At 43.5% G+C, this 14,863-nt stretch overlaps 1 protein-coding gene across 2 annotated transcripts in view; it reads right to left on the bottom strand.

The window, feature by feature from the left end:
- The window catches only part of Tmem165 (transmembrane protein 165), a 28,409-nt gene that overhangs the window by 7,097 nt on the left and 6,449 nt on the right, over positions 1-14,863 (bottom strand). For both annotated transcript variants that reach the window (XM_059276036.1, XM_059276037.1), the window contains exon 2: positions 5,715-5,940. In XM_059276036.1, coding sequence (XP_059132019.1) covers positions 5,715-5,940 — 226 coding nt within the window. The remainder of the gene's footprint in view (positions 1-5,714; positions 5,941-14,863) is intronic.

The raw sequence follows: 14,863 nt of genomic DNA, 5'->3' as shown, positions 1-14,863 counted from the left end.
GCAAATAAATCAAACACCTGATCTTGCCTAGACATTGTACAGGTGGAAACAGGTGCCACAAAGGAAAAAAAGAAGTATGGTAGATTAAAGTAGTGTGCATCCAAGAGAGTGGGCTCTGCACTCCATATGGGCAGCTGACCCTGGTGTTGGGGACACCAGTGGTTGGAACCAGCCCTGGGGGCATTAGAGTGGGAGAGCTGCCCCCCACCCCTGGGCCCCCGACAGCAGTGGGGAGAGAGGGCCCTGCACCTCACCTGGGCAAAACAGTAGAGCTGGCCCTGGCGGTGTGGGTGAGAAGGACCTGGATCTGAGGGCCCAGAGTGGGAGAACTGGCCCTGCTCCTTGCTGCAGGCTGCACTGGGTGATGAGCTGAGGCGGTGCTGGAGAGATCGTCTGGGACCAGGCTGACCAACCCAGCTATCTATCGCCCAGGCCCAGGGCTGTGCTGGCCTAGGACAACATCCATCTCATCTATGAACTGTTGGAGCGTGTGAAGGGGACAAACCTACAGATCCCAAACAGCAGGACCTCCATGACACAGGACCACAGGACCCATAAGGAGCCCCAGTGGTGTAGCAGAAGCCAGAGGCCTTGAGCAATGACTCATGGCAAAGAACACTCGCAAGTAAAGATGAACGGACTAAAGGGTGAACTGTGGGACTCAACGGGCCGCACTACAGCTTCACAACAAGATTCTTCTGTTTGTGTTTTGTTTCTGTGTTTTGTTTGGTTTTGGGCTTTCCTTTTAAATTTGGTTGTTGGGGAGAGGTTGCAAAGGCAGAGGGAACAGGGAAGTAAGTGGGATCGGAATGCATGATGTGAAATCCACAAAGAATCAAGAAAAGTTTTAAAAAAAAAAGTACTCGTGTGTGTAGTGTGTGTAAATAAATACACATTATTTGCCTACAGATACAGAAATTATCCAAACATACTCAGATTATTTACACAGATTGGACACAAATGCTAAAGCAATAGGTAAGATATTAACAGTAGGTGCATCTGAGCAAGAAAAGCACATCAGTATTCATTATCCCCTCTTATTCGTGCAGCTTTACAAATTTAAAATCACTTCAGTAACAATCTGGGGAAGTGGCTCCCTGGGTGAAGCATTTACTGCGCACGCATGAGGACCTGAGTCTGAGTCCGGGGAAACCAGACAACTGGACACAGCAGCACACATCTGGATCTTAGTGCTCACATAAAACTGGTCACAGCAGCACACATCTGGATCTTAGTGCTCACATAAAACTGGACACAGCAGCACACATCTGGATCTTAGTGCTCATATAAAACTGGACACAGCAGCACACATCTGGATCTTAGTGCTCATATAAAACTGGACACAGCAGCACACATCTGGATCTTAGTGCTCACATGGGGCAAGGAGGAATGCGAGTCAGAAGCAGGACAATCTCCAGAAGCTCATGGGTCAGCTAGGCTCACATGCACAGCTGTGAACATGAGACCCTGTCAAGACAGAAGGTGAGGACCAACACCACCCTAGATTGCCCATTACCTCCACACATGCACTATGTAGATATCCACACTTACACAAGCACACACATACAAGATAGAAAAAGAAAACTTCCGTAAAAAAAAATAGTAAGTGTTGAAATAAAACGTGGAAAACCTTTTGAAATCTCCCAAACTTAAATTAATTCTTTTCTCTTCAGCTACAACATTCTCAATTCCAGTGAGTTCCCGAAGACCCAGACACATCTAAGAAACCCCATTACACTGTCTTCTGGAGGCCCAGACCTCAGAAGCACCGTCCCACAACATAACCTGTGCTTTCGGTTCCTGCCCTCACGTCTCCTCTGCGTCCCACCTTGTCCTCTGGGGCCAGCAGTCAAGTGTAACAAGTTTCAGAAAAACGGTGTTACCACACCGGAAGGTCTGAAGCTCAGGGCGACTACTGCATTAGGGGAGAGCACAGACTGTGGGTCCCCGCTGGACAAGGATCGTGTGTCCAGGGAGGGATGAGAGGGATTTCACCACACTAGGGTCGGTGTGGTACAAACTTGTGAACTGTGTTTCCCTGGAGCGTTCCTTCCATGTAACACCATGCACACGTGGCTGCAGAGAGCTGGACCGGCACACGTGAGGGCTCGGGGAGGGAGCACCGTGGCAGCCCCCTCTTCGCTGGCATCTCGACGGGAGCAGCCCCGATGGTGTTTGTTACGCCTGGCTTTCCTCCCTCCGCTTTTCCTTTGGTTTCTTTTTTAAAACCTTTCTAAGCAGGATGATGGTGGTGAACATCTTTGATCCAGCACTAGGCGCAGGGCAGGGGGAGGGGGGAGGAGACAGAGGCCGGCTCATCTCTGTGTTCGAGGACAGCTAGAACCACACAGAGAAACCCTGTCTTAAACGGCCAAAATGTAAACAAACAAACAAGCAAACAAACCATTCCTGGCACTCAAACACTTCAGTGGCAACAATTTATCAAGTTAATATTTCAGTTTCCTACACCACTGATAAATATAAGAGTTAAGGTACTTATACTTCTGTATACAAGACTACCATGTATAAAAACAGTACTTTGATACAATTCAGAAAAACTTTTCTTGGTGTACTTGATGGTTAACAAATGTAACATAAAAACCTTACTGAGCTATCACTTGATAAATCATTCAAAGTAACTTTTCATCATATGATTTGTAACACTCAGGAGTTCTTAACTACTGAGTAGCATGGCTCTAACAAAAATTCTTTAAGATTTATTTATGTGAATACAATTTCTCTGCTATCAAAAAACTTTTTAAGAATTCAGTTTTATCTTACTTGACTCTAACAATAGATATTCATCCATAAACTAATGGGACCAAGTTCTCATTGTTTAAATATGATTAAGTTTGTGATATAGTTACTTTAACTATATACTAATAATCTATAAAATCCATAAAATTAAATGTTTAAAGACTTAATAACAAAAGGAACCTTCAAAAACCTTTAAAATCCAGCATCATATGGGTCCTTTTCTTACAGGAAGATAAACAAGTATGATTCATATAAAGCTTTCAAACAGTTATTACAATAGAGCTTGCTGAGGAAAACAATACAGGAAGAAACAAGTCCCACAGACTTCCAGCTGTTCACATATGTCCTCAAAGGGATAACTGTGACAGCACACAGGAAACCGATAGGATTTAAGATCCCACTGGACAGATCTTTGTAGTTAGTTATCTATCTATTTATTTATTTATTTATTTGATAAGTGAGTGTTCAGCCTGCTTGCATGCCTGACACCTGATGTGGTCAGAAGAGAGCACCTGATGGATGCCCTGAACTGGTTATAAGGAGGTGCTGGAGGTGCTGGGAGCCAAACCTGGGTCTCTGCAAGGGCAGCAAGAGCTTTCAACTGCTCAATTATCTCTCCAGCCTCAGATTTTATTATTTTACTGTTCTTATATTTTTAATCTTTGTTTGAAGTTTTGGGTGTGTATATATAGGAGTAGGAAGGTGTTAGCACGTGGAGGCCACAGGAAGACATAGGGGGTCTCTCACTGACCTGGCGCCCAACAGTTTCAGTTGTCCAGTGAGTACCACTGTCTCCACTCCAGAAAGCTGGGGTTACAGGCACAGGCGGGCAGACGTACCTGGCTTTATGTGGGTGCTAGGAGTTAAACTTCGGTCCTCATGGCACACAGCCCACTGTGCACTCGCCCGCTGAGCCAGCTCTCCAGCCCTACACTGGGCATGCTTTACAATACCATAACTGGTGTGCTGTATACAATATACGGGAAATGAGGTCTCTGCAACTCCTCAAATTTAAGTTTGAAAAACCGAATGTATTTTAGGTAGCATCAGATGAAGTGCAAAACGATGTTTAGGTCCCAACAGGGAGATCAGAGGCACCAGGCAACCCCACAAATGGCAGGGGGTGAGAGAGGCTTCGGAGGACGGACGGACGACAACGGCCTTCTGCAGCACACAGCGTGGTGTCTGGAGATGCAGCAGTGACACTGCTGGATCAGCACTGCACCGCTGATGCGTTCAGACGCTCGCCCCAAGTGCGGGCGGGCTCCAGTTTCCGCTCTCCATTTCCTGCAGTCACTGCTACTTCTTAGACCATGCCAACAGGGGTGTGTGTGTGTGTGTGTGTGTGTGTGTGTGTGTGTGTGTACATTCTATTAGAGAAAGAGTGTCACAGTCACCCTTAACTCCCCCCAGGCCTGCTCCCACCCTCTCTACACACCCAACTTCGTGTCTTCTTTCTTTAAGTTAAAGAACTAATCAAGTAATCAAGGCCATATACTCCTGGGTACTGGAGAATGGTTGACCTACCAGGGCCACACTTTTAAAGAAAACTGACTCTGCCTCCCCGAGAAGCCATGAGCTGCCCACAGTTCGGGTTTACAGAGCTCCAGCGCTGACAGGCTTGGCCTTGTACAGAGCCCGGCTGCTGTGAGTCCATGCATGCAGGGCCCTGTCATGTCCACTCTGCTCCGCCCTGACCTCAGGCTCTTACAACCTTTAACCCCCTCTTCTGTGACACATTACTTCTGAAGAGAAAACCTGTTGCTACTATAAAATAGTAATACCTACACTAATTTTCAAATTGTAACTAGTATTCAAATCATTCTAAATATCTAAAATACTCACTTTATAAAATCACAAGCTTTAAGCATCAAGGCACCAGAGAATCAGAAACGGACCTTGTTCTACATTTAAGAAATTGGTTTCGGACCTTGTTCTACATTTAAGAAATTGGTTTCATAATGGTAAGAGGCAAATAGCAAAGCCCTCCTAGTAAATTATCTTATCACTATAGAACAGAAACTATAAGGTAGGCAAAAACTATTATCTGCACTTTACAGAGAGCAAGCTAAAATTCAGGGGTCAGTTAACTTAATTCACTATGGGATGCCATGGGAAGTCAGTCTCAAACCCAACTGGGGCTCAAAGGGAAATACCATCTTCTAACACACTGTGGTGGCCTGAGGTAGCTCTCAAGCAGCAACAAATAATGCTCAGTTATTTGAGTGTTAAACGGACCTTTTTGTGGTCTAACATCTTAAAATTAGAGCCTATAAAGCCATAAGTTGAAAAGTAACATGAGCGGGAAGCCTAAAGAATGCTTCACTCCACATAAGCAGGGTAAGAAAAAGCTTAATAAAAAGAAATGCAGACTGCTTCTCAGAGCTACCACCCAGTGAGCCTCCGAAGAAAACATGCAGTTTGCTGTGGCCTCCTGAACCCCACTTCTAAAACTGCAAACACAAATGAGCTTATGTGGACTGAAGATAAAGAAAAAAACTGAACTAGACTAAAATGAAGAAATGAAGAATAAAGGCTAGAGATGGCTCAGTGGTTAGAGCGCTCGTTGCTCTCTCAGAGGTGCAGGTTCGGTTCCTCACACCCACATGATGGCTCACAAGCATCTGATACCCTCTTTCTGAACTCTGCACTACCAGGCACACACATGGTGCAAGACACATGCAGGCAAAACACTCGTACACACAGAATACATCAATCTAAAACATAAATGAAAATTAAGGATACAAACACCAGTGAATCAATGACAGGAGTATGTAGCTTGGCTACAAAATTCCACTGAAGAAGTAAAATCTGGGTTTTAACAATGTATATACTGAAACCATTTGCTGTTTACTAAAGTCTGGGAATAAGCAGATTCCAGTGTAACTGGGTGAATGATTCAAGACACACATATGCTTTCCCTCAATTCATCGTGTTCCCTGGGAAAGCACCCTTACCCGACAAGCATGTCATCAGGGCCAAGGCAAGCATGGCACCAGCCAGCACAGTCAGCCGGTTATAACGCATCGCCATGATGGCCGCTATGAAAAACGTCTTGTCACCGAGTTCAGACACTATGATGACTGATATGGCAGCGACAAATGCATGGATAAATCCCAGATTCGTCTGGGTAGCTGCATCTTCTCTGTTGGTGTGAACTGGGGCGGCTGGTGTAACTCCTTTCTGAAAATTAAAAAAAAAAAAAAAAAAAAAAAATTTTAAGTCATTTAATTGATATTCTTTTAAGTGATAAGAGTTATTTTTTGTCATACTCATTCCACTGATTTATTGCTTTAAAATCTGAATGTCATTAGAAATAACAGTAGCCCATAATTCAGCTCTCTATACAAGCAATTCAGTCTAGACACTATAATTACCTTATTTTCTAAGTATGTGGTAGAGTCGATTCATTGCTGTCTCATTCAAGTTTTCACTAGTAATTTGGGTGAAGACTCAGGTGTGTTTATCCAGCATTCATGGATATGAAGCTGGCAAGACATGTCACTGACACTGTAAAGGACTAACTGGATCCAGGAGGCTCTCAGGCTACAGGCAGAGTTGGCTGTAGCTAAGACAAGGTTTAATAGAGCTGGCTGTGCAGATGGTCCTGTGATGAACTCTAAAAATATCCTGTACGGTTAGCTGATAAAAAGGCGAAGCAGTCTCAGTGAATAATAACATGAAAATATAACAAAACTTCATTGGCCTTCCCCAAAGTTGGCTAGAAAGTTCCGAAGCCATGCCCTTTAAGAAGGTACTGACCTCTGAAGGTCATGAGAAATGAACAGATTCTAAAACCAGGGCTTCGCAAGCTAGCAGAGGCAAACCCAGCCTGTTTACAGTTCTAAGAGAGTATAAAAAATGAAGGGGGGATGGGCTGGAGAGATGGCTCAGAGGTTAAGAACACTGGCTGCTCTTCCAGAGGTCCTGAGTTCAATTCCCAGCAACCACATGGTGGCTCACAGCCATCTATAATGAGGTCTGGTGCCCTCTTCTGGCCTGCAGGCCTACATGCAGACAGAACACTGTATATGTAATAAATAAAAAAATCTTAAAAAAAAAAAAAAGAAAAAATGAAGGGGGGAGGTGGGAGGGAGGAAGGGAGGGAGGAAAAAAGGAAGGAGAGTGAAAAAAGGAAAACTATAAAGGAAGATTACACAGCAGCGGAGATTTTACGTGGCCAGCATAGATGTGGCCTGTGCAATCTAACGTATTCAGTTCCTGGCTCATTAGAAAAGGAAGCTGACTGGGCAACTCAGGTTAATCAGATGAAACACCAGAAGGTTGGCGTGCCCAGGTTTCAGTAATTGGGAATGTTACTATGTGGCTCTATCTACACTCTATGGAACATTCTCAATTCTTATTGTGTACACGACCACTCAGTGCATGACATAAACGTGACTTAACACTACAGGGCATATCAGAACTGTAAGAATGACCTGGTCTAGCGTAGACCTCCGAGCTAAAACAAGGAAACTCTGTATCCTGGCAGCCAGCTCTTAATTAAGCAAGTACCATTTTAAAAGGCTCTCTCTCCATCAGCACTTTAACTCTATCTATGCTGATATTCCTTTAAAACAAGCTTATACCTGGTCCAATAGCATTCCAAAAGACAGAGGCACTTCAACTAGGACATCCTAAACACAGTATTTTCCTGCTGGAACCTCACCCCTCCTCCCCACATTACCCTCTTTCTGTATGAGACAGGGTCTGGCCATCGTGCTAAGGCTGGCCTGGGAGTCACCAGCCTGTTGCATCCTCCTCCTAAGTCCTGGGGTTGATTACAAGCATCAACTATCACACACAGCTGAACTGTTTCTATGAAAAGACTTCACAAAATTTCAGCATCTTAAGTCCAAGAAAAATTTCAGGAGTAAATATATAGCACTTAATATCACTTGGCTCCAAAGCTCAAAAGAGCAAGTTTTACATTTTAAATCAAATCACAGGAGAGAGAAATGCTTCATATTTTTTGTGGTTTTCTAAGCCTTAAGTCCTTGGCCAAGTTATTTAGTCCGTTCTCTATGAAATCAAGAATCAAGTTAGCCTGAAGAGTACAACAAAGGGAAGGAGCTGGAGAGATGGCTCAGTGCTCTTCAAGAGGACTCAAGTTCAGTCCTCAGCATCCACACAAGGCATCTCATAACCACTTGTACCTCCAACTCTACGGGATTAGACACTCTCTTCTGGCTTCCACAGGCACGAATGTGGCATACATTCATACACACACACACACACACACACACACACACACACACGCACAAAAAATAAAATGAAAAAAAAGGAGAGTAAAACACAATCCTCCATATTCTCAAAACTTTTCTACATAGAAGACTAAAAGGCACTAAAACTACAAGTTTATTAAGCCAGTCTGGGATGGCCAAAAATGAAGTATCAGGATGATGTGAAAACAAAGATTTTTAAAAATCAAGTATCACAGATGTCCCATTTGGGGCTGGGCTACCCACAATCACTTATTCTCTGTATTCTGACCAGTTCAGGTATCTGTCGTGTGGGGGTGGGTTGGGGGGGCAGGGGATAGTGTTCCATGGTAGCTTTCAATCTACCTCAGGTTTTTATCTTATATTTTGTTCTTTAGTTTTAAAATAAAAACTTAAAAGAAATTAGTAACACCTGGTGCCAAATCTAGGGACTACTATATTGTCACTAATCTCATATCCCTCGAATTTATCTTGATTCTTTAAAACTTTTTTTAAGGTACAAGTACTATCTCAAAATTCAAACTTTCTGTTTTGACATTAATGATATTATACAGCACTAACTAATTCTAACCTTAGGTTTCAATTCATGTAGCTTCTGTACATGATTTCAGGCTTAAGTTTAAACAGATATTTAGGAATTAAGCTTGGATATCCCAGATGTATTTTAGAGATCCTGGTCCTTTAACTTCCTTAGGATTTACAGCATATGACATGTAAATATGTTTAGGTTTTCTGCAGTGAACGTTAAACATTCCTAACATTGATCTCTGAGGTCTCCAAAAGGATGCTGATGATGGGGCCCCACAATGACCATTCTATCTGGATTGTGGTAATGCCACTGATCTGATAAACACCACCCAAAGATCAGCTTTGGACCACAAACTGCTCAGGATAATTCCAAGGTGGCTAGCTGAGATACACTACTCCTAAATGATACAGCTAGCTCTCTCAGGACTAGATCATTATTTCAGGTTTTTTCAGGGTCCACTAGAGATGCCAATGCCCTACCCCAGACAGCAGGAAGTAATTTTAAGAACATGACGTCCACATTCCCAATGGTGGAGATGGGTAGGTTTTGGTCTTTCACTGGGTTATGGAGATTTGTCATCGTGTAAGGGGAGTTGTTTACAAGTTGTTATTGGGTATGGTCAAAAGGGGGGGTAGATATGATTATTAAATCTACTTTCAAACTGAAAAAAAGCAACTAATAGTCTTAAATATTTTACATTGGTATGGATTTTTGTATATTGATACAAATTTAAGGTTATTTTGTTATACTATATATATGTTTCTACTTCTGTTTAAGATATTTTTGTATGTTGATACAAATTTAAGGTTATTGTCCTTATACTGTACCTTTGCTTCTATTTTTGCTCAAGGTATTACATATATAGCTTGTACCTATACAGCTTGTTGAATTACGCAATGTAAAGTTTTAGTCCTTAAAAGCTTTCCAGGATAATGAAGAAATATAGGCTAAAAGTCACCCATATCTACCAAACTTACTGCCATGTTTATTAGGTTTTCTAGGCATACAGAGATATATTTCAGATAGATAGGTAATCTTCAGATACTTCCAAGACCTACAGAATATGGCCACTTAAAGACATGTCTGCTCCTGGCGGCACTGATCTACTTCTAAAGATAGGTTTCGAAGAAACTCCATATGGAGTTTGCTTTCTTTGTGGCAAAAGCTAGCCATCAGGGCAAGAAACTGGCCTTGCCTCAACTGCTGACAGTATACTGTCCAAATTGGACAAGCAGGATGCAAAGAAAGGCAACTGCCAAACTTTCCCGAGACAGGGTAGGACAGTCCTTCAAATTGTCCTGCTTCTGAAAAAAGTCTGTCAGATATTCTAGGCCTGTAGGCCAAAGATGGATGCCCCAACATTGCAGAGGAACCTTGGATGGCTGTCCAGGCACCAGCTGTTTCTGTTATTTCTCACATTTTTTGAAAGTTGCTTGCTTGCACTTCCTGCTTACTCAGGTAATATTATTTCCTTCTCGGGTCTTTGACGGAGTTGAAGACTAGACAGTTATAGTTCTCCCAAATCTTGGCAAAAGTTGTTAGGAACAAAATTTTGGACTCTTAAGGAGAGACAGATAATGGAATAATCTCTATAAATTTGCCAATTACTTATGGACTGGACATTGAGAATGTATTTCTTACTTGATAATTGTTCTTGTTGTATGCAGTGTCATTCTTGTTAAGGTTATTACCTTCCCTTTCTATTTGGACAATACTTGATAATAATTCTTATTGTATACAGTTTTACTATGCGAGAGTTAGAACCCTTCCCTTTTTATTAGACAAAAGGGGGGAAATGTTGCAGAGTTTCTGTTTATGTTGCTGGTCTACTGCTCAACTGAAAAGAGGTGGAGTTTCTAGTCAACTGTCTGGAATGGACCAATGAGTCTTAAAGGGTCTAGAAGAGAAAGAGTGACCCGAGGGGAAGAGGTGGGGCCGGGAGGCCATGCAGCCCTCTTCAAGCCAGGAAACGGCAGTGGCAGGATTTTTCTGCAGTAGCTTTCAACCCATCTCAGGCTTTTATCTTATTTTCTGTTCTTTAGTTTTAAAAGAAACCAGTAACCAACTGTAAAGAGTGTCTTATGCCTAGAACACAACATGCAAACCTTTATCTGTGTCTACTCCGTATTCCCCATCTAATCACACCAGTTCCCAAAACAAACCTTTCTCCCGAAGAAGCCACAATAGCAGCACTAAACGCAAAACACCACAAGCTGAAAACTTAGCCTCATAATGTACTTTTCTATTTTCTAGTTTAAATTACCCATTTTACAAAGTAAAAACAGGTAAGATTATTTGAGAGATCAATTTAACCCAATACATCCAAACCACCATTAACTTATAAGCAATGTTTTTTAAATTGCCATGAAGGATTCTAACATTGTTTTTCATACTACTTTTAAAGTGGTAGGTTATATGCTGATCCCTCCCCTCAGGGCTCAGTCATGGGCAGTGCAGTTTGAGAGCTCATCGGGCTGCTGCTGAACACACCCTCAGTCAGTCAGACTTCCTTCCCCAGTGCCTTCATTTTGCCCCATTCGTCCCGGCTCCTCAAACCCAGCTCAAAGAGAACGCCGTAAGCAAGGTTTATCTGGTCCAGCCCTTTGCATCCCAGGCCCCTGAAATCCAGCCACACGCACACCATGACAATGTGTCATAGAAGGGGTGAGAGCCACAAAGGTGAGGACGGAAACACTGGAGAGCTGGCAATTCTGTAGTAGAAACATATTATCAACTAAATGTTGATAATGAAGAGACAAAGCAACTAAGTGTCCAATCAACAGGGACCTATTAAGAGCCACATAAAATATACTGTCTGGCAAGATGGTTCAGCGTAAAGGCACTTACTTACAAACCTACCAACCTGAGTTCAATCCCTAGGATGGACCCTCATGGGAAGGAGAACCGACTTGAATAAGCTGTCCTCTGACCTCCACATATGTGATGTGGCACACAGGTGCCCACATACATATACATAAACAAATACAGATAAATAGATGTAATTTAAAACATCAAGATTATGGATGTTAAGAATAAGAATGTTCTATAAATACTAATACTGAAAAAACTATTAAGATGCTTTAGATGAAATATGTATTATGTATGAAGTTAATGTATATGGGGGGAAAGGGAGTTATATACATCATTGTAAATGCACCCCAGATCATTTCCAGAGAGGGAAATCAGAACCAGAATGGGTGAGGCACTTTTCCTTAAAGATCCAAGTATTTTGCAGCTCTGTGGATGGATAGTTTTGTGTAATTAACTCTGCTGCTGTAACTTCAGAGCAGCTGTAAAATACTTTAAAGGATGAAACAGTGTGGCTCCGTTCCAACGCAACTTTACATAGAAAAACCAGTCAGTCAGTGGGAATCTAGTCTGTTGAGCAGGAATGAGAATATGAGAAGCAAAGCGGTATTTTTCACCACACAGCCTTCTGCACTTTCTGGATTTCTGCCATCACGCACACAGGTATGGATACCCTGTATGCACCACTTCAAAGACCTCTTTGAAAAATGTATTTTTAACTGTGTGTGCACCCATGTGTGTGCATGGAGATGCACACATGTGAAGGCAGGTGCCCACAGATCTAGACAAGGGTGTTGGATCCCTTGGAACCTAAGTGACACGTGGCTGTGAACCACCCTGCATGGGTGCTGGGAACCAGACTTGAGTCCTTCACAAGAGCAGGACCTTCTCTTAGCAGCTGAGCCATGTCTCTAGCCCCTCCAAAGACCTGCTACCCTGACCTGCTACTCCAGCCTAGATCAATCCTTGTAAGTTGCGGCAGGCCTCAGGCAGATCCCACCAAAAAGCACACGCTCTGTACTTACTCAGTCAAAGGTCAGGAAGCTCATACCTGTGGGGGGCAACCTTTGACCACCAAGTGGAGTATGGGTTGTGAGATTCTTTCTCAAGTCCCACAAGAGCTAAGATTAGATACCTGGAATGGCTGACTAGAAAGTACAGCAGTGTGTACATTCTGCCTGATCCTGACCAACACTGAGAAAGAATAAAGCTTGTTCTAAGACCCAAGAGTAAACCACTGGATGAATGCTTGCAGTCTGAAAAACTGCACCCCAAATGAAAAGTGTGCGTGATAACGATAATCCAACTCAGAGGCCAGAGGAAAGCCCCTAAAAGGTTTTGAGTGTAAGACAAACGTGAATGAGGGAGGCACTGTGGCTAACAATCAGGGCCGTGGGGAATATCTGCTACCAGGCCTATCAAAGGTAAACTGCCTAAGTAAGAGTAATGGTGAAACTAATCAGAAGGAAAAAATATGCACATGACAGAAAGCAAAAAGATCAATAGGTCTTAGGAAGGGCAGGGTTCAAATAAGGATGGTGCTAAGAATTTGTCTGGCCTGGCTGCCTGATATAGTCATGCTCCTAAAAGCTGTGGGGAAAAGAGGAGCCACGACAGGGGGCGGGGCTTAGACGAGTTCAGTGTGAGTGACGAGCAGTTTCCCGTGACGGTTCCCAAGAGACTGTCAGCACGGATCATGAGATGAGGCTGGCCAGACAAGGTATAGACCTGGTGCCACGAGCCTAAATTAGCCAGGGCTGTTCGCAAGGGGATGAGCTTCCCAGGGGAGACGGCCACCAGCTAAAGCTCACAGACATGAACCTCACAGACTACATGCGTCCTGTCCACCGGAAATGGAGAGCGCACAGGTGAGACCCAAAGCACCGCCCCATTCCAGGTTACCTACGAACTTCCAAGTCCAGGCTCCTGCACCTGACCCCGGTCTACACCACGGTGACAGCTCCAGCTCTGTGGCCTTCCCTCTGCCTCCTTCACCACCCCTGGTGCCATGGACACAGCAGCCTTTTCACTGTTATTCCTGAGTGCTTTTCTGTCGCTGCTCTGAGACGGGCTACATTCTAACGCGTGAAAGGGGACGCTGGGAAAGAAAAGAAAGAAAAGAAAGGGGATGCTGTAGAGTGTTCCAAAAAAGGAGGCATCCCACTTATGGATGTCTTACCATACTGATGTATTAATCTATAGATCTGCACCCAAAAACTACACATTTAAAATATGGAAGTGTTTAAAAAAAAAAAAAAAAGAGCCTTATGTGGTGGCCTTTAATCCCAGCACTCAGGGAGGCAGAGGCAGGAGGATCTCTGTGAGTTCGAGGCCAGCCTGGTCTACACAGTGAGTTCCAGGACAGCCAGAACTACAAAAAGAAAGCCTGTCTTGAAAAAACAAAACAAAACAAAACAAAACAAAACAAAACAAAACAAACAAAACAAAACAAAACAAAACAAAACAAAACAAAATAAAATAAAATAAAATAAAATATGGAAGTGTACAACTAATTCCCCAAATCTCCAGATTGTCTCTCCATCATCTGGGGCTTCATGCTTTTCTAACTATGCATAATCTAAACAGAAATATTTCATTCCTGTAACTTTTTCTGGCCATCCTAACCATACACCAATCTACTAGAAGGCTGAGTTTCCTTACTGTTCAAAGTAAAATCACAGTCCTATTCTCTTTATACAACCTGAGGTCCTGGGGTTGGGGATAGTCTTAGTTCTAAAAAGCCTGAAGCACAGGGCATGTTTCTGGGTTCCTAGCTACCCAGGATATCACTCTGTAGAATCTAACAGACTACGACTATACACTCCCCCTCGCTCCCCGTGGACTGGTTTCGCTTAGTGATGCTATTCTCTGCTCCAGAGAGCGGCCCCGGTGCTGCTCTCTCCACGGTATTCCAGGGCAGCACTGCTGTTCTCTTTTCCCGGTTTGCAGCGGAAGAGCTCGGGGAGGGTCAGCTGCACCGACGACGACGTCCCTAGCTGGGCTCCCCTCCCCAGCTGTGCACACACAGCATGCTGTGGCAACAGGGGCAACTTCCAGATGTGGTTCCAATCCAGAAGCAGCTGCTTTAAGTAACAGATTATCTGAAGTAATGTAAGCAACACATTCAATCTTTCAAGAGGCCATAAGGCCAGAGTGGAGGTTTTCCTACCAAGCACAAAGGACAGAGGACAAAGCATCCTGGGGCCACGCCTGAGAGAAATGATCTTGCCTGCTGGATAACCTATCTATAACTAACTAACTTGCCAGGTCAGTCCTCACAACTGTCAAATCCTTGTAAAACATGTCTTTAAAGCAGAACCTCGGGGTATGGGGAGAGCTTAGAAAAGCTCTCTTGGGGTGGGGGTAAAGGAAGAAGGAAGGAAAGCGAACAGAAATGAAAAGGCTGTCTTAGGCGGGGCAGTGGTCCACTGCTTCTGTGCAGCAACTACTCGTTACTAAGTAGGTGCCAGACCATTTTCACATCATTCCATCTGATAAGCAAAAAGCCATAAAAGCCATGATCACAATTTAACCTGGGGCACAACAG

The sequence above is a fragment of the Peromyscus eremicus genome, chromosome 10 (assembly GCF_949786415.1).
Source record: "Peromyscus eremicus chromosome 10, PerEre_H2_v1, whole genome shotgun sequence".
NCBI classification, from domain to species: domain Eukaryota; kingdom Metazoa; phylum Chordata; class Mammalia; order Rodentia; family Cricetidae; genus Peromyscus; species Peromyscus eremicus.
The sequence above is the reverse complement of the archived record's forward strand: the minus strand, read 5'-3'. Positions and strand labels throughout refer to the sequence as shown.